General features: G+C 35.9%; 1 protein-coding gene across 3 annotated transcripts in view; it reads left to right on the top strand.

The window, feature by feature from the left end:
- Positions 1–26116, top strand: part of LOC138187412 (ribosomal protein S6 kinase alpha-5) — a 51432-nt gene that overhangs the window by 17909 nt on the left and 7407 nt on the right. For 2 of the 3 annotated variants that reach the window (XM_069128165.1, XM_069128164.1), the window contains exon 2: positions 25450–25524. In XM_069128165.1, coding sequence (XP_068984266.1) covers positions 25450–25524 — 75 coding nt within the window. Of the gene's footprint in view, positions 1–8174; positions 8364–25449; positions 25525–26116 lie in introns of those variants that run through there. The other variant, XM_069128166.1, reaches the window with a different exon arrangement.

Genomic DNA, 26116 nt, shown 5'->3' with positions numbered 1-26116 from the left:
CAGTTGTGAAACGTTTCGCTTTGAAAGTGTTCCGTTTCTCGCGTAATCGAGGGGCTCCTTCGTTACGTTCTTCGCTATGAATTCTAAAGTTACGTTGCTGGAAATAGAGGTTCTCCAGATCCGAGGAAATTTACATCGGAAACGGAAAACCAAGCTTTTCTTCTTCTCTGTTTAATCTCGCGTTAACTTACGAATGATCGAAGAACATTTGTCGATTATGACGATAAAAGAAGCTTCGAACTGTTTCGTATGTTTCGTTAAAATCTACATAGTTACGGAACTTTGTCGAAAATCGAACTTGCTTTGAAAATTTTAGTTCTAGCTTTCTGGTATTAATTGCGTTGGAATTGATAATTATTATGGCATTTAAAGAACCTTGTTCTTCTTCTATCTACGAAATAAACAAAAATTTTATACGAATACACTTGTCGATATCTATATATTTACCACAGACATACAGTTTTCTCCTTCAGAAAATTTCTTAATTACATTTTGATGGGAAACTTTGTTTCCAATAAAATGGTTGAAATATTTTTTTTATTATTATAACGCACAAATATTCCTCAACGACTGTTAAGTTGAAACGACGTTAAATATTCACCTAGTTTTCAAAGGAATTTTACTTCAAAGAAATAAAATCCGTTCAACGAGTCGGATAGTCAACTGTAAACAAATGCACGTGGCGCTGACAGGGACGCATGCAAACGCGCAGCATGGCGATAAGACGACTATCTACGCTGCGAAAGATTTCTGTTCCTTTTATACGTTCTATGAAAGAGAAATGGACAAGAAAAATAAAGAAAGAATAAAGACAGAGGACGGAAAGAAAAGGCAAAAATTTGAGAAGTTGGGCCTATTCGCGTCTGATCGCCAACGCCGTGTAACTTCGACGGACTGTCTTTTAGCGAAGCTGGGTCGAAAATGTATACAAACAAAACAATCTCATACGGAGTGCAATGAGAAAGACCTGAGGGGATACGTACAAATCAACGTTGCATCAAAGGGAGATTTTTACTTATACATGTAGTATCTACACATATACTTTCGTAATAATAACGATAATAATAATAAATAAAATAATATCGAAATGTAAATGTAAATATGCGACGAACGAACTAATATAAAAACATAACGAATATAAATAAATCAAGAAAATAAGGAGTAAACAAAGATACAGACAATATCTCTGGCCTATCTCACGTGCTACGGTACAGGAGACTTCCGTTTATAAAAATATTAAAATTATTATTTTCACTGTCAAGTAGAATTACTTCCAAGCTCTTGACTTCGTATGAAAGATAAGTATTATCTGCTTTCGTTTATTCGTTTCAAATAATTATAAATTATTCTTCAGCGATTATCTTTACAGTGCATTAAAATTATACTACGATTAGAATAAATGTTCGAAACGTTCCGAAAAGTCATGGAGATTTCAGAAAAATCGAAACTATTCTACAGGAATTTTACATCTTAGAAAGGTTAAGACCCTAAAAAGTCTAATCTGTTCAAAAATTCTATTAGACTGTTGCATAATAAATACCGCTTTCTCACGTGGTCTTGTTCCAGTTATTTTGAGTTCATCAAACATTCAGCGGCTAATTTTTTCGTTTGTCTATCGTTTCGCGCAAATGGTTCTACTCCATAATAAATAACCTTGCGCGGTTCGATTTTATTTCGTAAAGCAACAACGTTTCGCTATTTTTAAAACACAACAACGGAAGCATCAACTAACAAATAGTTTTCATGGCTATATGTTACGATAATAGAGATTTTATAACACGATAGACACATTTCTTTTCGATATAAGATACAGTTACCTATTGAAGCGTTTTATCTCGAAACTATATTTATTATCACACCTACATACGTATAAAATTATAGTTTTTCTATCGGATTGTGTTTGAAATTACGTATAACATTCGTTACACGGGAAAATATTTCAAGTACAGCTTGTTATTATCTTATCTTTTTTGTTCTGTCCTTCGCACGTTCTCAAACGGAATAGTATTTCTTTTCTTTTTTTTAAAGCACCTAACACACTTCGGAAGTTCATTGGTCTTACTACGTGGGCTGTCCAAGGTCGTTCAAAATCGTTCACCGCGTCTCAAAGTCCATGTCCAACAGTAACGTATTTATATTTTATACGAAGAGTGGCTCATTGAACTTAAAATAGTTGCGCTCTCTTTTAGTGACAAAAAGGTAGTTAAAAATACGCGAATGCTATCGTTAAAATGTAATTTATGCCAAGGTCGCGTTAAATAGCATTTTGAAGTTATTTTTATGTCTAAGGTGAAATTATATTTGCGGTATTTTAATTAATCGTAATATGATAAAACGAATCTTAGTTGTATTCTTAATTATAACGTATTAATTACTCCAGTTCCAAAATGCAAGCCACTCGCGGAACGTGGACCGTGACCTTGAATTATATCTTTTTTTTTTCTCTCACTTATATTTTCTTTGAACGTTTCCTCGATTAAAATCTCGTTAAGAATTAAATCGATCGGCACTCGTCTGCGACGATGTTTATGACATCGTTTCTTGCGAAACGTGGATTCATCAGGTCGACGTAGAGGTTCGTCATTTAACAATCGTCATTGTTTTCTTAATTATTAATAATAATATCAAAACTTTTCGATTTGCCGATAATCCAGAAGATAAAACAAAAAAGAAGCAAAGCGATATAGATTTTACGATGGAAAGTATTCTGGGCTAAAAGGATTACATTAAAAAAAAAATGTGCTACATTTTTTCTTAAGAAGATATCGTCCTTGACTATCTATAACCTTCCACCACGTAGATTAGAAGTATAACACCGACAGTGAACAATTATCGTAAAGAAGAGGACATTCTGAAAGCACTTAAACCGATCGAACGAATTTCTGTATTAATTTGTAGTAGGTATAATTTATATCGTAAGGAAGAAACGTGGAAGGCAAAAGTGCTTTCGAGCTTCCCGTCGACGATATACTTTCAGATTATCTGGCTTGATTTACTTTTCTAAATCTTAATACCAACCATACCGAATCATATTTGACATTCTATATTTATCGTTTAGTGCCTCGGACAATAATCTTATTTTAATGCCCATTTGTTTAATATCTTAGATAGTAATACACGTTTATTTTTATTCTTCTTAAAAGTCATCTACCTCGGATAATTATTTCGACGATCGTAATTCTAGCGATTCTTTGATTTTAATCAGAAACTTCCCTAAAGCAAATCGAACGTTCATTCACGGTAGCAATTAAGGACTAAGAACATATTCTGCCCATACCTTATTTGTACGAAGCGTTAAGGAAATGAATTTCCTCGTTTGTTTTCGTCGTTCTATTGTTCCAAACAAATACTGCTTTGTCCTTTTGCGCGTCTTATATTATTCATCTTATAAAATCGGAACACGCGTATCGTACGATCGTTAGAAAGGTGGCAAGTGAATTCAGGGAGCATCGAGCATTATTCTCTCGAATCGAGAGTCGAGAGTGATAAATAACTCTCTGCTTTGTTCGGCAAACGTTGCCGGCACAGATGCATTTCCACGGGTCTCGTAATAAATTTATAGATATTTCCGGGTAATGCTGGCTGACAATGCCGCTGTTTTGCGGTGGAAATATATATCGGGCCACGGACTGGAACGTGTAACGTATCGAATGGTCGAGTCTCGAAAGATGAAATAGCGATCGCGAATCTGTCGACTCCGCGTTTTCTACATCTTCTCGTTTCTTCTCTCCTTTCCTTCGTCTATTTTTAATTTTGGCGAGATAGACGATGATACTCGTAACGCTTATTTTATACGTTTCTTTTTCGTTTCTATAAATATCGTAATCGTGTTAGTTTTATAAATATTGTATATCGTCTGGAATTTACTATTTTGTTTCTCACGTACGAAACAAGATATTTTTCCTAATACTTGTATATTCATTTGTTTCTAAGTATCGTTAAGTTTATTATAAGTAGGATATTCGTACAAATTTATATTTTTCTACATATGATTAAATATAAATAGTTACAGTGGAAGGTGTCGTATTTTGGATAATTTATATACTCTTGTATATTACGTATATTTTTAAATCTTCGATCGCAAATGCATAAAAATCCACAGTCTCGTTAGAAATATTAATTTTTTGCATTTGGAGCATAGTCGATCTCTCTTATGCGGATATTTCAGAAACTAAAGAGTTACGTTCTGAAAGGAAAATGATTCTAAATATCTCTGAATTTATTTATATCGATCGATATTCTTGCTCTTTTCACTGTTTATCGGTATGACGAAAATCGAACAAATCAATGTCACCAAACTGACGCTACTACGCGATGTTTCGTATATACAAATATATGTAGGAGATGAAAGGACATCGGGACAGTTCCCTTTTGGAATGTTGGGAAAAACCCCAATAATCTAGTCCAGACTTTTACTATAATCTTTTACTTACGTAATAAAAATAAGAAATAGTTCTAATGTTCTAATCCGATTTTACGACGATAGGCTAGGGCTCGAAGTGACATAGCGGGGTCACTGAACGTAGCCACGATCACGGGAGAGATGTGTACTTGACAGAGGTATGGAATGACTATCTGGCTTTCCTTAAAAACAAAGATTGATCCAAGAGGTGGGCAGAGGAATATATAAGGGCAGTTCCACTTGGACTTTGTTTGAGTTCATGCAGATAAGTTTTACTTGTACGTGAAGTTATACATTTATCACATCGCATTCGTTATCCCGTGGACCGTGGATTCGTTATCGAACCTGAATTCGTTGTCATCGACATCTCGACCATTCTATCGCCGCTATTATCAGCCTCGTGTAGTGCCCACATTTGTACCAATAAACATCTGCTATATCCGCGATGGCAAATTTGAGCGAAGGTTCATCGAACGCCCAAAATTCCAACCTTAATACCGACATATATATGTTCTTCCATCAATATCGAGTACAGAAAGTATTTGTACGCCATTGTATTTGTTACAGCATTTATGTACCAACAAATTAGATCCAAGTATATCAAGTTCCGTATCATTCGGTAGTACTTTCGTACGACTGCAAAAACGTAATGCCATAGAAACGAAGTCTGGTGGCTGATAAAAGAATGTCGCGGTGGAAAACGGAGGCATCTAAAAATATCTTTCGTGGCTACTGTGTTAACCGTCTACCTACGCACAGACCCCATAATTAAACCGCGACAATTTCGATGCAAGAACGCCGCGAAAAGAACATGACTTTCGTCAGAAATCACGAAACAGTCGGCTCTATCCAGATAAAACTGGGTCGCCGAAGCTTCTAAGAGAGATATCGTTCAACGAGAACTAGGATCTTCATTAAATATATCTGAGAGCTAGACACGGAGTCAGCCTTGATATTCGGTCTCACGCGATCGATATCGTCGAAGTAGAATTTCCTTCCACGGGGATGGAAAAGTATCGAACCGAAAACGGCTTTCGCCGAAGGTTAGTCGATGTTACACAACCTCCACGATCAGTCGTTTTCATATACATATGTACTTGCGTTTCCTGCGTCTATCTTTCGTCCAATGAAACGAGCAACGACTAATAATTTACCAAGTATAATTACAACTAGGAGACACGCTGTGACATAATGCTCGCGTGCATTGCTTAACAGGTGTACATGTCCGTCGTTGTGTTTCTCGTACTTTGTTTGAAGTAGACAAAGAGAGAGAGAGAGGGACGTAAAAATTCTGAGTTGATAAGTTTGCGATATAGTTTGCTCTTCAAGATCATCTTAAGGTCAGATAAATGTCACTATGACCTGTGCACTTTGGTATTCTATGAAAATCTGAAACATTCTCTCTTTTTTTATATTCCGTCGGATGTTTTATCGTTATCGTAGTTTTTATTTCATCGAGTTTTCGGGCTTTTTATGCCACTTTATAGGCAGGTCGGGAATTAATAGGTGAAAGAGTATAGCTGTGATTAGATTATGTTAGGAAAGTTACAGTTAAGAGTATAGTTTCGATTTTATCGTCATTGGTTTCGTTGAAATTTGGAAATTTTTATGGGATTTTAAAAGTATCCTGTGATGCGTGCTCTGAAAATTTACGATAAATTTTCATACTGAATCTGTTCTAGAGTTACTAATTACTTCTGCGTTTTATATCTTATTAGTCTCTTCAAGCTTTGTCAGTCGTGAAAAAAATTTGACGTTACAAAAGTGTGTTGTAACGTTTCACCAGCATTGCAGGTGGATCGAGTATGCTTGTAAGGATATACCAGCGCGTAGTGTTCGGTATCAATGCTTCCTTTAAATCTACGATGAACTTTAGCTGCAATGCTGGCGCAACGTTGGAATATTTCCAAAAGGACAAGACGGAAGTCTCGGGTAATATTAATCGATTTAGCTCGCTAAGCGTAATATCGATGGTTATGGTCTTTGACTATTTAACTTTTACTTTACTTTAACTCGTTACCGTGATCTTTGAGTTATATACGACTATAATAGCTATTTAATCTTATAATGCATTCTTCATATTTATTTGTATTAAAGATCGTCGGTATTCGATATTTTGTATTCTATATGCTTGCTTGTATTAAGGATCGTTAATGTTTGACATATCTGAAAAGTGTTACGACTTAGAATACTTTAATCCTTTGTTAGAAAATTAGAAAAATAATATCCGACGATTGTTTCTTACAATATATCCTTTCTGTCAACGTTACGTGTTTGGTAAATAATTTTTCTCCCGAGCTGCCAAGCAATGTCCCAAAATATTGATTTTAATTGTTCCGAAAAATATCGATTTCAAAGACAGATTAGAGATAGACAGATAGATAGTTTTATTTTAGCCTGACAGCCTTGAAATAGGATTTGGATCACGAATTTTGTAAACTTTTCAATATCGCACGTAGCTTGTTGCTACAAATATCTGCCGTTATTAGCAACGATAGTGTGGTTCTCCGCGCTTGATCGCAAGTGCATTGATTATTATATTTTAAACTCTTTTATAAATCTTTCCGATTATGTTATGTCAAAGTGCATCCTTTTCACCATTAAATAACATCAAACTCAGAAATTCGACCAAATTGTACTGGCGATAGCGTTAGTAAAAATACATAACAGAAAGATTTTTGCTAACAGTTAAGGAGAGTGCGATTGACAATTAGCGCGAAGAAGGATATGGTAAAACTTCCTTGCAATCGATCGTTCTCGGAACGATTCGATTCATCCGCGTGAAACGAACAACAATAAATTCTTTAATGCAACCGATGTTGCGTAATCTCGTTTTTGCGCAAGCGAATCTGCATGAATGTTTACGCGGCGATAGTAAACGACCATCGAGGACGATTGTTACAAACGGTTACACGATTGGTCTTTTTTGTTGTTGTTTCTTTTTTATTCTCTTATATTTGCTTCTTGATTCTTCGTGCGCAAGAATTAATGGCCGATATCGGCGAGCTACTTTACTTTTCGCTTGTTTTTTTTCACAACTCTTTATGGTTTACGTTACGCTCCCTGTTTCGATCATTTTGCCCGTATCGGTTTAGCGACTCGCGTTTAAGAACACGTTATACTCGTTGGTGTATATGTACCTTTGTGTTTTCGCAACTAGCGACAGTATTTACACTGCTGCTCAAATATTTGGTATTAATACTTTGCTGTTATTTCAAAGGATCGAGGGAAAAAAATGAAGAAAGCGAGACAAAATGTCTGTGGAAACGAGTGATACTCGAAATAAATTTGCGCGTTATTGTTATTCGAAATACCCCTGTACTTATTGTTTTTATTAGTATTGTTTATCGCAATTCTCGTCATTCGGCACAGGATTCGGTTTACGTCATGTTCGTTTACCACTGTCTTGCAAACTAATATTGCCCGTGAAAGATAAGGACAGAAAACGTACTTAATTATAAGCTAAGCGGTTTCGTAAAAAGCGTTCGATAGAAGTCGCGCTTATAGTTGCGGAAAAGGTTGTCGGCGATCACGTTCACCGAACGTGCATTTGAGGAACGTCTGCATATCCGATAAATGCCCATCGAATCCACGGTGGCGTCGTTGTGCGTTGATATTGATTTGTTGCGAATTTATATTTAGACTCGACGCGAACTTGCCTTGGAACGAGTTATTTATCCTTCGGTGTTTTCCTGTTGAGAGCGTGCTCGCTTACGGGGAATTACACGTCGAAAAGCTTCTTTATCATATCGTACCAGTTGTACCCGTGCCGTTTATTCATCGATGGCTCGCGTTCGGCCTCTGTAAAATATCAGACGTCGCCCGTTCATTCCGACTCTATAACGTTTTCCACGTTTCTTCCTTTTCTTTTTTTCTTCGGGAAACAGGTCCTGTCGATGCACGATGAAAACGCGATTGTTACTTGCAATTCGAGATGAAAGGTTCGGTGTTTTCCTGAAAGGTGAAATATCAATTTCTTCGTTATTTCTTTCAATTATTCGCGTTATCAACGTCGAGAAGGAGAACACGAATAAAAGTAACTCAATTCGTATTAGGAATTCGAGACTGGTAAGATCGTTTTACCGAAAGGTAAAATATACATTTTTCAACTATTTTATCATTGTTGGCAAGAATATAAAATATGAAATCACGTAAGAGTATTCGAAAGTATAGCCTATGAGAAATGGACGTATCTTTGCTGTGCAGTTTGGTTTTAGCGTTATTATATATTGTTATTCTTAATAATTCTATTAGCATTAATGGAAGATATTTCAGAGTTAGTTAGTTGCAAATATTGTTCGAGATAAACGTTTTCGTTGCGTAGAACGTTGGTGACTCACAATGGATTCCGTTACTATCGGATAATATTTCATAATATTACTGGTACGTTTAGTGCCACGTGGGTATGAGACCTACTTAAAGGATTTTCGTTTAGATCAGATTTTTATTTATTATAATATCGTATTACAAAATTACAATATCGCAATACCTTCGCGTCTATTATTTACGATTCATCGCTTTCGCGTTCAACGATTAAGCGTTGTATTCTCATAGACTGTTTTACAAACTTCGCGCGACGCGTGTATATCTTTCTCATTTGAAAAGAATTGCTTTTTGTCGTCTCCGAACGAACGATATCGTGATATCTAATGGATTAAAAAATACTTTGGCACTATCTTTACCGTTTCATCGGCACATCTATTCAAATCGAGCATGGTCAAACCCAAGTACACGTTCGAAACTCATCGCGATTAATATCGTGGAATTTACATTTTCTTTTTATGATCTCAAAATTTGTTACCATGGTAGTCGATGAATTGACAAAAAATTACTAGAAACGATCTCTATTTAAAAATCATTACGATCGATACTACGAAACTTGTACAAATTTCTTCCTATGATTTCCAAACGATCACCAAGACTTTTAAAACCATTTCTTTATGACATCTCTATTAACGCCTACGTTCGCAACAAGTACTAAAAAATGTGATTGGCACCATGAAATTTATGCAAATTTCTTCTTCTAATCTCCAAACTGTAACGCTCGACACCACCTCCAAAGCCATTTCCGCTGTTTCATCGGCGTATTTAGATCCAACTTACATCTTTGTTATCTCATCTTTAATTAAGCGAAAGAATACATAGGTGGTTGCGTGCGTATGGTGAAACTCCTGTGGGCAACGTCTGGTGGGCACGTGTGGGGGTACACGTGCACGATTTACCTGGCGACGACGAGGCAAACGGTGGAATGCGTATAGCGTGTAACGTAAGGCACAGTACCGTATCAAATAACGGTTGTGCCACGGTAAGCCGACCGTGTACAGACATTTTCGCCGTTTTCACGAAGGGCGTATCGCTATTCGATCCAATTGGAAATTGTTTCGTAAAAGCCTTGTCAGGCGCAGGCTAACGATCGAACAATACGGTGTTTCCGCGATAATTGTTTCCAAAGGGTTAATTGGTCTTTTGCATTTCACAGATCTTTAGCTATGCACAGGGATTCTACGTTACGTACAAGTGCAATAATATACAAAATGTCCAATTTAACGATTCGTACTTTGCTTAGCGCATAGAAGGACGCGTTTAAATACGTAAATATTATAAAATTGACTCTGTCGCGTCGTTTGCATCGTTATTTTAAATGCCAATGTTTTTCTTCAAATATCGAAAATCTCTGGCTGAAATAGAAAATTTCAATTTTCTTTGAATCGTTGTAGTGCAAAATCGTTATCTGCTAAACATTTTCCTGGTAATGTGATTCGATTATCTCGTTTCGTGTATCGGTAAATACTTGCATGCTTACCATGCGATATCCTTACGGATTGTAGAATCTTGAAAAATACTCCCGTTTTTGCTTGATTAACACAAATAAACAAACGATACTAAGCGCTGTCATTTTATATCTTTATCTTTCAAATATGGACAATGTGGCGTCTCTGTGATATTTACTATATGCCTCTTATCACGCATAAATTCAGTTCAATAAAAAAATCGAACGATCGTAATAGCAATCTTCGCCGATAATCGTACGCAAGTCCGGTCTTAAGCGTGCATTTCATCATTCAGCTAAATAGATGTTTCGTTCTTTCAGATTATACTTTGGATGAAATTTTCCTTTCGATCGAACTGTATTTTCTATTATTAAAAAGTTCAAGTTTGAAGAAACCATTAAAAGAATTATTACTCGTTTGAATTTTATGCTAAACGTTTCGTTGAAACGTTAATGGCTTCTGTGTTTATCGAAACGAAAAAGCGATTAAGAAATAAAAGTTGCGATGGGAATAAAAGATGAAAAATGAGCGTAATTGGTTAGGACTTTTTCTTTGCGCGGAAACAAAGATAGGAAGAAAGATCTTCCATTAGGTTTAGCGAAAAGAAACATCAGGCTGGTTTAAAGTACGAACGATTTTTCCTTTTCCCTTCTTCGGGTTAACCTCAGTCGCTAAATAAAACATATCGCTTATTGCTTGTTTTACTTGTCGTTTAGTAACTACTTCACGCGAAATCGTAGTTATTATCGTGTCTTGTATTTACAAATAGCCGGCGTAGAATTTTAAATATGCAAAAGGAACCGATAACGACTTTGTTCTATAAGGAATTTTCGCAGCGAAACTTCTGAAATATCGTTAAAAGTAAGTCAATCTTCTGAAAGATATTAGCACAAATGTGTAGCTTTAGAGATTATTTTTAATTCAAAGTATAGCGAAATAATATTACACGAATAAGCGAAAGTTCAAGGTGCAGTTTAGAGGAACGAATATCCCTTTCGCGAATAATTCATCTTCAAGATTTCAGAAAAATGACAAATACCTTTTTCTAAATTTAGTATATTTATCTCTGAACCACTTATGCCGGAAGTGATAATCATTTTTCCTCTTTCAAATTTAATTTTCATGTTTCGTACGTATTGAAATAGCTGCGTTCAATTTTAGACGTTTTAACATGTCTAGTATTCACGATGCAACTTCTGAAGTGTAGGTATCATCGAAGATAAAACGATCTTAGGTTTGACTACGTGTGTTTAGGAAGAATTATGAAGTAAAATGTTATTCTCATCCGAAGTTGATCATAGGATCCCAGAAAATCTTATTTCACTCGTATCAAAAATAATCTCCAAAATGTTTCTAAGTATTAAAGTATTTTTTGTATTAATTTATATCTGTTGCGTTCTTTCTTTTCTTCTTTCTTTTCGTTTCTTTCGTTCGTCAGGAGGAAAAGGTTTAGTCGTCGGTTAATCGCTGTATTACTTTCCAATCAGAGACGATGACCAGCAGAGCGATACGATTGACGTAGAAATTTCAAAATGTCATTAGAAGTGTTATGGGCTTTAAGATATCTAAACAATTCCACTTTCTTCGTAAACATAAAATTTGGGACAAATTTGTCGAACTCGGAAAAAGATATCTTACAAAGAGTTCTATTTCTTTTATTCAAATTTTAATCCGCTTAGATAGTTGAAGCAGGAACTTGAAGAAGAAGAAGAATAGACATATGTTATCCTTGTATCCTTGAATATGTATCCTTTTCATATAATACTACACAGGTTTCAACGTCCTATCACGCTTCACGTAGACATAAAAAAAATGTCATAAAAAGAAACAGACGAACATATTTAGCAAAGAAACAAACTAAGAGATACTTAAAGCCTTTCATTCTTCTTATTAATACGATACAGCACGCAGATTACAGTATTCTATTACCATTTCGATTAACCTTCTTAAAAAAAATATTAAAAGGAATTTTCAAGGAAACGTAAACACCCTTTCCATCTATATTTATATTTATAATATTACTTATATATAATAATTATGTCTATTAAATCGATAATATAAAATTTTTAAAAATACCTAAAGTATTCTACTCTGTTCCAAATATGCAACAAAGATCAATGAAAATCTAACTAAAAGTTACGAAAGCTTGAAAAGGAAGACTGAAAGAAAGAAATAAATACACGTAGAAAGGTATAATATACCTAGGGAAATTAAATAAGTAAATAAATTTCCATTTCTCCTTTGTAACAGAAAGACTGATATCTGTTCTAATGGTCTAGTATCTGTTTAGAAGGACTATATCGTCCAGTTGTTTCTGTACAATGGACATCCCATTGTGTTTGAAATAAATCTTAGAAGGTAATATATCGCGTGATATCAAGTGCACGTGTAGTTGCCTTTCGTCTGGCGAAAGAAAGTAGTCGGTCCCGTTACGAAATAGCGAGTGAATGCCGACTATCTGGGTCAGACAAAAGCGGAACTTCCGCGACTATATACTCGAGGGCTGCCGAACCGTTTAACCTGGAACATTAGTTCAATTTTTACGCAAATTACCCCTATACTTTTGTCATATATGTACCTTAGAGTTCTCGTTGTTATTATTGCTATTTACGCGTTCTTTCTTCTTTTCGTTTTTTAAGAATAGGGAAACAAGAGAGAGCCCTAACTTTTAAGATAGATCGTATTGTTACTAAGCTGGAAAATGAATATTTGAAGAATCGTAATGGTAATTTATTTGGATTTCGAAGAATAGATTTGGCATATTTGGCCAGTTGGGGATAGAACGTTTGTTCAATTTTATTTACTTTTTTATGTAAATTATTTTTTATGCTTTTATCATATCTCTTAGAATTTCTTTTTTTATTATTTCAATTTACTCGTGCTCTTTCCTTCTCTTTTAAGAATAAGAGGGGGTTGGGGTGAGAGAGAGAGAGAGAGAGAGAGAGAGAGAGAGAGAGAGAGAGAGAGAGAAGAGAGAGAGAGAGAGAGAGAGAGAGAGTTCTTGCTTTTAAAATAAATTAGATCGCTTTTAGTTTTTAACTTTTAATTTAGCGTTTAGTTTAGTCGTATCAATATTTTTTTAGTTCGATCTAGAATTGGTTTCTTTAATTTTTACACGTTTCTCCGTGCAAATTATTCCCTTCACGTTTATCATATATTCTAGGATATTTATCTCTACTAATTTTCTAATTTATTCAATTTAAAAATACGTACAATCGACGATGTTATAAGAATACTCAAGTTCAATAAATTGCGTAAGAGTTCTTCTAAGAATTTCGATTTCAATCTAGTTAAAATTTTTATAATTCCCAAATAAGTTGAATCTTTAGTGTCGTTACAATTAGATGAACTTCTTACATTCGACAAAAGTCATTTAAAACGTCGCAATGGTAAAATTTCTTTAGTTTTCCAGGAATATTGTTAGACATTTCAAATTTCAATTTGTCAGCTCGTGTACTTATCAAGATATCCAATGACAGTGGTATAAATTTCCTGCAGGCTCTTCAATTTGTTGAGGAAAATGTGCGTGGTCAAAGAACTATGATACATACGTGTACCATATATTACCGGTGAATGGTACTTTCCGTTTTGTGTTCAGACAGGGTGAACAGACTTTGTAAGGAATCATAAATCACCTTTGTGAAAGTGTTGTAATGGCGTTGGGTCTGCGTTGGCCGACTACCCTTCACCTTCAACTTGCATGCACCCTTTGTAAGTGCAACGTGCTGTTGGTTTCCCGTATCTATAGCTTTCATGAATCTTTTACGACTGTTTGTACTCCCTTTATTACAAATTTTCCTGTGGTTTAACTGAAAACATTTTTCCCATTTTCTTCGTTTTCAACGGAGATATATTTTTTTCTATACATAATTAATCATTTTCCTAATGGAATCAAATAAAATTGACCGTTTACGAATTGTACGACAGGTTCAGTAAAATACCTATTTTCCAAAATTTATGTCAATTACCGTTGACAAACATCTACGAGATTAAATCCATAAGTGTCTTCCAACAAAATTCTCTATCGTGCAAAATTTTTTGCAATTACACCAACTTTTTTTCGTGATAAGATTCAATTGGATAAAAATATTTTCCTAACGAGAAAGTTCTTCCTATTTGCTACATCCTAATTGCTTACATTTCTACGGAAAAATATATTTACGCTGTCACAAAGAAAATTTCAATATCAGCAATGTCGCAAGAATCCTTATCCTTAAAGTTCTTCCAAGCACATTGTGTCATATTTCCGACAAAAGAGCGTTGCCCAATTAAGATTCAACGCATCGGAAAAATTTCAACCGACCGTTGGGAGGAACGAGACTTCTCGGTCTCTTCTATATTTAACCGCGTCTCGATTTTAATTTCGGAATATCGTTTCACAATGTCAGGAACTCGCGGTCGCCTGCTAAACTTCTAAATCGAGATGTTTACTCGGCCGGATTTTAACACAGTCTGGAAAGTGCGTTCCTCTTTCTCTCTTTCATCCATCGAGGATCAAACGCGAGAATCTCGTCTTTTATCGTCTGAAAAAATGGCGAATATGTTTTCTCTCTCTCTCTCTCTTTCTTTTCTTTTCATCGAAAAGATTGTCGCTCGCCCGCGTTTTGAAAGGATTTTTCGGAGCACAGCAGACACACAATCGCGAACAGAAAATGAGAGAGAGAGAGAGAGAGAGAGAGCGAGAGCGAGAGAAAGAGGCTTTCAGAAAAGTAAAAGGTGAAGCGCTGAACTGCAAAGAAGTCTACTTTTCACGCGCAAACGGGTATTTCGAGTTTTAACTTTCAGAGCGGCAATCTCGCGTTTAACTCATTCACCGCTACCGACGCATGTGTTGCGTCGCTTCAATTATTTGGGGAAATATGTGTTACAAGGTATTCGTGAAAACACGAATTTGCATAATGTATCATCGAAATAAAGCTGTTTCGTTTAAAGGCCTCCTTTTACAGAAAAAAGGTTTTAACGTGTTCCGTCGAGTCAATTAGTTCGGTACACGTATAGTTGACAAATTTTCAAACTCAATTTCGATTTTCCAGGATAAAAATTATAATAAAATAAAACATTTGAAACGAATGCCGGGCAAGTGCTAGACACGGTCGAGTTTTCTTCCCAAAGATCGCATTGGCTAAGTCGAGAAATTGTTTCGAACGCGTTGCACGCGTGAAACTTGAACGAGTGCGATTATTCTAATAGGTAGGCTCGCCCGATTTTTGCATCAAGGTTTTCAATTATCAGGCAGAACGTGAAATCGCAGTATGAATGGGATAGACAGAGAGAGAGAGAGAAAGAGAGAGAATATGACTGATACGAAGCGCGTGGATAAGATAGCTTTGTAAATATAGGTATTTGTAAACCAATTCTTGGCTGTAAGTTCGAATAAACATGTATGTTATATCATGAAGATAACCAAAGAAATAGAAACGAAATTTCTCCCGCCTGCTAAATACTTATTACATGTAACGACTATCGTACTCGGAATGTTTCGCGTGTTTTTCTATGTTATATATGTATTCTATGTATCTTTGCATCTTCGGACGCACAAACAAGCGCTCTTATACTTGTAACGATCGTTGTCGTAACATTACGTTTGAAGAGAAGCGTGGAAAACAAGGGACAAGCAAAGGGGTAAATGGTTCGCAACACGTTCGAATCCACGAACAGGCTTGCGTAATCCGGATAGAGGGAGGTTAGAGGCTTGTCGACGGTGCTCGAGCTTGCTCGTGGTCGCTTTTACTACCTTGACATGGATTCTCGGCTGGCAGTCAGGGCCGGGGACGCTCGCGAAGGACCCCCACGTGTTAATTTCACGCGAAAACCCTTTTAGCTACGAGGCGAAAATTCGATCGTCGTTTTCGTCCTCGAATCGCGACACGATTTTCGCTTGTTACGACGCAGACGAGCTCTAAAATTCTTGGAAAACACGACGTTCGTACGTGCAAGAACTTTCATTGACCGATGGTCGATTAACAGGCCGCGGATGTTTACGAATCTAATAGGGTGGATTTAAGCCGCCAAAAATTTGCAGAATTCACGTAGTACATAAATATAGTAAAATATAGTTAAATTTCAAAAGCAAAGTGTTTATTATGATATTTACCGGTTCAAACCATTTAGTTTAGCGTACACATACACACGCATGTATGGCGTGTGTGCGAGGGTTCGAACGAAATGGAAAGGTATTTATATGGATAACTTCTCGAATAGCACAACGAGCAGTTAATAAATATTCATTTACCGTAAAATCGTATTAAGAAAGAGAGGAAAAAATGTGACTCTTATTGGCGAACAATGTTTGCACGTTTTATCGTAGAATCTTGAACTCTTTTTTATTTAAACAGCCCCAGCAAACACCTGTTGCTACACGACGAGCGACACTGAGTAAAAATTCCACCTCAACCTCTTCTAACCTAATTCTAATAGACTCAATGCTTCGTAGTGGCGAAAAATGAAGAACCTCTCGCAGTCTTTTGCACGTATTTACATTCTTCGGACGCCAATTTATTTTATTATTTTATTATTGTCAGTGTATCATAACGCGTAGATCAACCTACATAACACAGTAGCATCGTCTAGAGTCTAGGGTATGATTTTACGCGCGAGAAGAAATAGAAAACGCGGAAGAAAACGTTTTCAATGAATCTTTATTTATGTTGCCGTTCTATTCTATTACATCCTCAAATTATAATTAATTAATTATTATATTATTTTAGTCGAGTTTAGTCATTGAAAAACAAAGATTGTACATTTCGAGATAATATTTTTAGCCTACACAAAATATTCAAGCCGCCGGATAAGTAGTTTTGTAACCAACTTATAAATAGATGTACAATTGCATCCTCTACAACGACGCTTATACTTACCAAGCAAATATCTAATGACTAGCTCCTTAAAAGCAAAAACTCAACCAAACTTCTTCTATCAAAAAAAAAAGCGAAAAAATGTTTTCTAACGACTCTAGACTTTAAAAACTTTCAAACAGTTCTGAACAATTCCTGAAAAATTAAAAATTCAATTTCTTCCCTCGACTGATTTTTTTTTTACACGTTTCGCAACGAAAATTTCACGAGATATTTGCACGAGCTCGTACAGCAAAGCGATACGTAATATACTTGTTACGCGGAATTAACGAAACTCGCACTCTGTACCTTCGTTCGCGTTCCGCGTTGAAGTTACGTTATTTTTCACTCGAAGGTGAGAAGCGGAGAGCATATTGTCGCGGGATCACCGCGACTTTGGACCGTTGTTACGTTCGACGAAATTTCACTGCGTTCACGTAATCGAGAAAACGAGGAAAAAGAGAAAGAAGACGAGGAAAGAAGGAAGGATCGTTGCGCGAAAGGCGCAGAAGTGAAAGCATCGCTGGTGACGTTCGTTCCGCGAGCAGATAGCGGATCTTAACTCGATTTCGAGGCTTCAAGGGCAGTAAATTTCACTTTTCGTTGATTTTCGAGGTTTTGACGTTCTTTCTCTTCCATATAATTGTGCAGGCTCTCGTAAGAAAAAGAAGAGAACAGAAACTGCGCTTCTGTCGTCTGAACAAATGCACATCTTCTTTTGTGCGAACATCTGTTGTTTTCTTTAATAAATCGATTCTTCGAAACATTCTGTCTAGCGAAGCAGTGAAATACCAACAAGATCGATAATTCGTGGGATATTTCAGATTTTTGTACGATGTATCTCGCTCTTTAATGTAAAATATCTCGCAAATCATAGATTTCTTTGACACCTTCGATTTTTTCCTACGAAAAAATTAATCCCGTCAAATTATTGCATATTCCCCTCGAAACCATCCAACTTTTATCCGAAACATTTTTCGTTTGTATTGATCGATTTTTTTCATTTCTTAAAGCGCAGTCCTATGTTATTGTCTTCTTTGATCTTCTTGTCTCTTTTTTACAATAATCAAGGTTGTTCATGGTCATAGAAGATCGCTTTCGATCAATTAATTTAATTCATTCTGTGATATTCGAAGATTCTTTAGAAACACAAAACTTTCTGTTCTTTTTATGACGTTTAATCTAATCTTAATCGTGGATCTTTTTATTTTACAACGATTATTGTTCTCTCCTACCGTAACTCGTCTTTCTTGAAATTCTTACTAAGCGTTAATAATTATTACGTTAATACTATTCTAAATCACGATACTTTGCTGTATAGGTATCGAGTCTCGTTTAAGTGTCGAAGTAAACGAAACAACGAAAGAAAAACTTGGCAATGATAAGTAGACACTGAAAATATTCTTCTTAAGGAGATCAATGTTTGTGCATTTATATGTTAAAAGTGTATAGTGACGACGTTAAAACTTATTAACTCGTTACCCAATGATTTCTTTAATAGCTGTTTAAATAATTAGTAGCTGTTCGGTAATTTAACATCGTGTCACGTGGTATAACGTTAAAGCACGTAGTCCCATAGTATTCTTACACTTGCCAATGAGTACTTAATTTGTATGATTGAGATTGAAGTTAGACTTCGAACTAAATTCTCTTATATTAGGATGTCCGAAAAGTTTCTTTCTTTTTATACGGAATTATTAGGTGCACAACGTGGTTTGTTTTATATTATTTTATCGAATAATGTATGATCCATTTTGTAGTAATAGAACAAAGCGGGTCATATACGATTAAATAAAATAATATAAAAGGAAAAATGCTGTGCATCTATCGTTTCCTCGTAAAACGAAAGAAACTTTTCGGACAGTCTAATAAGCGTGAGTAGTTGTTACAAAGCGAGAGGTTTAAAGAAAAAGAGAATACTTAACCTTTCGACACTTGTATGTAATTTGTAGTATGACAAAATTACGTTGATAATTACACGAATGAGAAAAACGTTCATATTTCATTTTCTTGTCATTTCACCATCACACACGGCTCAAAACAAATAGAGGATCGTTTTTCATGTCTCTTTGACCTTTGCACATATTCATTTTTATTATCTCTATATCTATGTATATTTTCTTACTTTAACTGTTTTCCCAGCATTATATCATACAGAGTTATTTATAAATGCATATCACTGCTTCAGAATGTAGATCTGCACGCGAAAACAATGAAAAAACGTCGTGTAAATACGTGTCTCGCGTAGCTTAGTTTTCAGGTTATGGATAGTGAAAGAAAAGGTCGTTTCAAATTTTCTTCACTTTCGCTCTGATACTTTTAACTCTCGCTCGCATAAACAAATCACAGTCACGAACGTGAAATTCGATCGATAGAAGTCTTCAATGAAATTTAGATAACGAACTCATTCACGTAACGCGAATCACGGGCAAATGAAAAACACGAATTAAGGAAAAAGAGGAGAGGAAAGGTAGCGACATGGCAGAAACGGTTTATCCATGGTGAGCCAAAGGAAAGGCGGCGGTACCAATAGGCTGTTTCATATTTCACGGTTCGATTGGAACCGAGTCACGGTTCGTTCGAGATCGGCCATGATTCGAAGTAATTTAAACGGAATACCGATCTAACGCTTCCGGGCTGCGCTTTGCTCCGCGTGTGTTCGTCCTTTCGCGGACTCGTTTTAAAAACACACAGCTGCATTCTAGCGGACCAGTATTTACGTATGCTTGCGTACATGCCTACCCGCACACCTGCCGATATTAGCCGCGCCGCAGGTGCGTACAACTTTGCACACCGCATCTTGTACGGACCACCGTGCGCACGATATTTCGCGAACTGGCCACACCGAGACGAATGACAAATCTTTGCGTCCTGCTCCCTTCGAATCAGATTGTTTCCACCGCAGATTGTTTTACTACAAACTGCTTTATTTGCGAGTAACAAGTGCTTCTGGCGAAGGAAATCGAGTCGATGTACAGTCGATATGATATTGCTAGGCGCAGATCTGAAATTCTTCTTAAACAAAACTATCAGAGCGATTTTGACGATCATACGCGAGTCGCAATTTGTCATAGAAACTTTGTAGATTTGCAAACGTGCGTTTTCCAGTGTCTGAACGATTCTTCGCAGAGACTTTTTTCTTCTTTTTATATCTTGTTAAACTATGCTTCTTTTAAATACACTTCTCACCGCCATATCTTCGGTATTATGTAATACTATTTATCGTTTTGTGTATATATATATATATATGTTTATTCGGCCTCAAAGCCAAGAATTGGACGTTTATACTGTACGTATATTTTTATACGTATATAATATTATACTGGTTGATTGTAGAGTTGCGAACGACGAGGATACAAGTCTCATAGTTTCTTCGATGGAACGTTAAAGTAGAAATTTTCCAGCGATTTAGAATATTTGTATTAAAGAGGACTAACGACTCTGACAAATTTTAATCACGAATTTTAAATTCATTTTCAAGAACGTTTCTACTAAAACGTTAGTTAAACCTGTTTGCTGAAACGTCGACTAAAAAAGAAGTTGGTCAATATTGACGAACATGAGGAGAAAAGAAGCAAGTGAAAAAGACGTTAGACAGAAGAAAGTCTCCTGTTTCGTCTTCTTTTCGTTTCGCATGCAAGGCCGAGATCGTAGTCGAGCCGATTCGATAACCGAACTCGGGAACCGTGGCAAGCGTCATTTTGCAATCACCTTCGTCGACCTTGTCTGGCTTTCTTGAAATGACAATCAGAGCGTAGATACAGATGCCAAACTCGTGAAATCAAAATCATTGCTCCACACTTGTCTCTTCCTTTTCTTGTCGAAGTAATTTTCGATTAAACCGTTTCGAAATATCTAAAGTATCTTTGCGTATCTTTAATCCGCGTCTAGTTTCAAAAATATTGACTTGACTGTATATTGGTAATTCGCGTCCTGCCTTCTACTTCGATGGAAACGCGGCCAATTCGAGCTTTTTCGAACATTCGCGTACAAATTTTTGCCGTCGTTCACCTCGAACGATAATAACTGCGTTTGCGTGGTGACTGAAATTTGCATTGATCGTACAACAAGGAAAAAATATGCTTGGATATTTAAATACTTAATAACCTTTTCCGCGAATTGTTGTTAAAGCGTAATTAGTAATTCATTCCGTCCGCCTTGGTTGGAAAATTTGTTAAACAATTCGGGAATATCTTGCATCGAGGACGATGGACTGTTGCGTCGAATTTGGTGCACAAATGTAATACAGGAATTTGTGAATAGTTAAATTCTTACGCGTACGTACTTACTTTTCAATTATTACGTACGAGCAAATACTTCAACGGGGCGTTAACCGATTGAGCTATAAATGTATTGGTCTTTGATAAATCTTCAATTTCATCGGATTGTATCTTCTTTACGAAAACGTAAAAAACGTATGTTCCTACTGTAAACGATTGATAGAAACATTGCTTCTCACAGGTCGATAAGAGTTCGATTTCAAGGAGATTAAACGAACAACAACATTGAGGAATCCGTTTTGAGTAACGTCAACGAATCTGACGGACGGCAGAGAATGGCCGAAATAGTAATTCCAATAATTGGAAAGGCACGAGTTTCATTGACTTCCACGATTAACTTTCTGCTCTAATTGATTCACATTTTCTACTGCGTAAATCGATGAAATGCGTTAGTTCCGTTACGAAACGCTAGGCCAGCGCGGACGTCTTTTTCCCTTCTCTCTTTTTCTTTATCGTGATATTGCGTTCAATTTAGGAAACAGTTGTGAAAATTTGTTGGATTAAATAACGAAATGGACTCTCATGAAATTAGGATTTCTAAAATGACGTATTTTTATTCGACAAATATCTTTTAATCTGTAATCTGGCTAGACACTGTAAAAGACTATTTTAAACGCTGCAATAAATCGCAGAGAGAGATCCTTGATTTTGTAATAAATTTCGTTCTTCGAACTCAAATTTTTTCCTACTATTAAACATTGGATGTTTCTTTTCTCTTTATTTTTTTCTTTTTTTTTTATTTAATTTTTGCCTTTCGACTTTGAATGGTATGGCAACTTTACACAAATAGCCAGTTTGCACAATACCGTACCGAATATTAAATATTAAATACAATCGTGACAAAATTCTTACACATAAGAAACGTTCGATTTTGTCGCTTTCAACACTTTGGTTTCCTTCTGTCCAACTTTCGTACTTTCTTCCTTCCTTCGAAAACCTTGTGAAATTATCGTAGTCTTGGGCCGAGATTCTGTCGTAATCGCATTGTTAAGCATATTTTATTTGATAAGGCGCGAACCCATTTCGAATCGAATCGTTTGCAGATGACTGTTCTCCCACGATATCTAATTCTAATCGACGCTAACGTTTTTATTTTTAACCTCGTGTTTCTTTACACGAGCAAAGACCACCGATCACTTTCATCGAACGAAATGCTTTCTAGGAAATGAAGCGATCGAGAGAATCTCATTAGCCGGAGATAAGGTAGTGCAAATGTTGCTTTAATAAAATTTTGATAAAGTAACCGGGATTTAAACTTTATCGAGTTGCTTCGTGTTTGCTCGAGGAACAGTTTACTTGAGAACACCATTTGGAATATTAAAACGATATTAAATTTGTATACACCTGATCGCGAAAGTATTGCATATGGAGAGCTTTAACACTTATGTGTTCATATTATGTGTGTGTGTGTGTGTTACATTGAAGTTGCATTAGCGTTGCAGCGAGACACGACTGTCACAATTGCGTCAAATTCGAAATTTATCTTGAAATGTACACAGCAGTGAGAATAATGTAATTTATTTAACTGAGAATACAACATATGAGAACTTTATTCTATATCCTTTCCCTTCTACAAACTTTCAGACAAGCATAGTTATCTAATATCATCTTATTTCACATTTATTATATAATATATACAATCTGTTTCAGCTTAGTTTGGACAATATTTATCGAACGAACGATCATTTATTTTCCTACAACGATGTACATTAGCTAAAAGATATTTTCTACTAATCCTGCGATCGCACGCGCGAATAATCATGGAAGTCCAAGAAATCTACATTTTTTTCCAATTATGGGAATTATCATCTTTATTATCTTGTATTCTGCGGCATTTTCAAGTCTCGTGTAACGTTTTCTAACGTTTATTTCATAGATTGTGATTGATATTCCAAAGAAAATGCTCGTTTTCAAATTAGAGGAACAAGGGAGAAACAGACGAATATCAGACTAATCGGGTGAGAAACGGGGACTCGCTTTTACTTGCAAATTTTCTTTAGGAAATATACCGCTAAAAACAATTCACGAACCTTGAATTATTATTGTTTCTATCATTTTCTGGTGCCTTTGTACCTCGTCTGGGACCCTTGTACTGCGACCAGAGATCGTAATTTAGATAATGTCGTTGAAATTGGATTCATGGGCTTGTATCTGGCGGATTTCGCCCGTCTAAATCAGATTTTTACGAAATATTTATATCGTTACGACTGAGCGTGCCGCATATATCTTTTTTTTCCTCAAATTACATACATTTTTCATTCTTTCGATCTTAGTCCAAGAGTGCTTGTAGAAAACACTATAGGTGCCAAGAAGCAAGTTCTTCGGGAGAAAAAGAAAACTTATGCGTCAATGCAGTTTAAATTCGTGAAAAAGAAAAGTGCATGTGTCGTCTCTTTCTCTTCGGAAAAGAAACTCGGTGGTTGTTCGTTCATTTACACAGACGACATAGGCAAAAGCCGAGAAACAATTAACCAATGTTTATTGGCATTTATGTCCTTTTTCTATAGAGGCGACTTTGTGACACCTAAACCCATGTATTTTCTAGCGTTGTTAATAACTATTTAGAAAAGGAAATTGCATTTGAATTCTATACTACAGTATTCTCATTGGTATGTGCAACATTTTCCAATAGGAAGTCGAAATTTTCCAATTTTAGCCCGACTTTTATTAGATTCTGAAACATGTAATTCTCACTCAGCTTATAGCAAGTTAGATCTAAGAAAAATGTATTTTTTAGTTATTACGTTCGAGATCCGCAGGATTATCATAATACTAGCCATATCTTTCATCGACACAAAAGTGTCTACGTGGTTGTTATTTCTGATCTAAAATTAAATAGGCGGAAAGCTATGCTTATTTATCGATATCGAGATAGTCGATCGATTATTCGAAAGTACGAGGAATGAAAGTTCAGACGATCGAAAGTCCGATTGGAGGCATTCAAATAGAAAGTCCAGTTAACAGTATTTCGATAACCGAGCTCCGATGAAAGTAGCTGTCCGTTTTCTGAAATCGATAGAAAACAATTAAAAAAACGTTATTATACCATCGAAATTCTACTCGTACAATACAGAATTTCTTCGACGAATGTCTGTAAGCATCGATTGAAAATTTGGGATAAATTCTTCGTTGCTTGTTTTATTTTTTGAGAAAATGGAGATATTAAGAATTTGATAAAAACTACAGAAGGTTAATCGTTAAAAATCGTCGATGTAAACACGTTACATCAGAAAGTCCAAGTTTTGATAATGTCAACTCGAGAGGAATAACACAATGTTACGTAATATTGTATGATATTATAATAATTTATTCTTTTCTTTTAGGCTCACAGCTTATTCCAAGCTGGTTATTACGCTCTTATTCTTAGTTTCTTACGCTATATTGTTTCGCTATTTTATAGCGCTATGTTATAGTATTTAATTCTTTCTTAATAATCTGGGTGTATCTGTATGCGAATGTATAGCGTGGCGGTAAATGTTGTATAATATGTTACTTCGTAATATAATAAAATATTGTCACCTGTATAAAATATTATTTCATTTAGGACTGGACATTTCGATGTAATTATAAATCAATTTTTCAGTGCAATTTATATTACTATAGTGGTAACTAATACTCGCTTCTGTATACATATATTCGTATATATTCTTTATTTATTTAACTCTAGAAAATATTGGACAAAGTTGCGAATGTAATTTAGAAAAGTTAAGACGTGTAATTGCACGAAATTGCAAAATGGAATTCAACAAAACTGCAAAATATGATTCCACGATCATTACGATACTTAAAATTCTACAAAATTGCCAATACGCGGCACGTATACTCTAAACACGAAACATTTGAACAACATATCAAATTATTCAAATAGACATACAAATTTTCAAATGTTGTTCACCTCGTAACTTCGCGTAATTCACAATACGATCTACGATACCGTTAAATTCGAACGACCCCACTTTCCATTCTCGACCTACGTGTCGCTTCTACCATTTCCTCTTTCGCGTATCCTAACGTTGCTATCCTTGGTCGTTTCTTAACGTTACATTAAGAAGCAATAGAGAGAGAGAGAGAGAGAGAGAGAGAGAGAGAGAGAGAGAAAGATAATTTTTATTACAAGTTTTGTTAAAAACTTTTTTTTTAACGTCTATTTTTCTTGGTTACAGTAAACCTGGCAGACAGCGGAGGCCAGAGGGTAGACATGACGCACTTCGATCTGCTGAAGGTCCTTGGAACCGGAGGTACGTGAACGAAATCCTTTATGGTAGCGATTAAAGTCCACGGTAGGACGTACAACCGGTCCCTTTCCCCCGTAGCTTTTCGCGCTCCTACCATTTTAGCGTTCGTAACCGGTTGATTTTTAATTGCGATCGTCTCGCGTCTTGGCGACGCGACTATTGGGCGATTTTTCCTTCGGAGCGCAATAAACATACGCATCGAACGTTTATTATCCGCCGATTCACGCGAAATAGAACGAGTTTTAAGCATCGTTTCGATCGATTCCGCGTGAATTTTCTTTTCTTTTCCTTTCTTCTTCGGCGTATGGGGTTTGTATAATTTGCCTGGTTCAGGGGCGGAACATACGCGAGGCATGCAAAAATCGATAAGACGTTGGTGAATTGTGAAAATTACGGTAGTTTCGTTACGAAGAATAGACGCGGGATTGTACAGGATGTTTCGATAAATGTTTATATTATTAGCCGATAGAGGAATACATGACAAGAGATGCCAGTGTCTTGTTTCCGGTGTAATTCAAAGTTTTTAAAAATTCTTCGCGTAAGTCGAACCGACGCGTAGCGTACCGTATTCGTTGTAAAAGCATGCGAATTGAAT

The sequence above is a fragment of the Bombus flavifrons genome, chromosome 15, assembly GCF_040668555.2.
Source record: "Bombus flavifrons isolate JBK064 chromosome 15, iyBomFlav1_principal, whole genome shotgun sequence".
Lineage (NCBI taxonomy): Eukaryota > Metazoa > Arthropoda > Insecta > Hymenoptera > Apidae > Bombus > Bombus flavifrons.
Note: the sequence above shows the minus strand (reverse complement) of the source record. Positions and strands in the feature narration are given on the sequence as shown.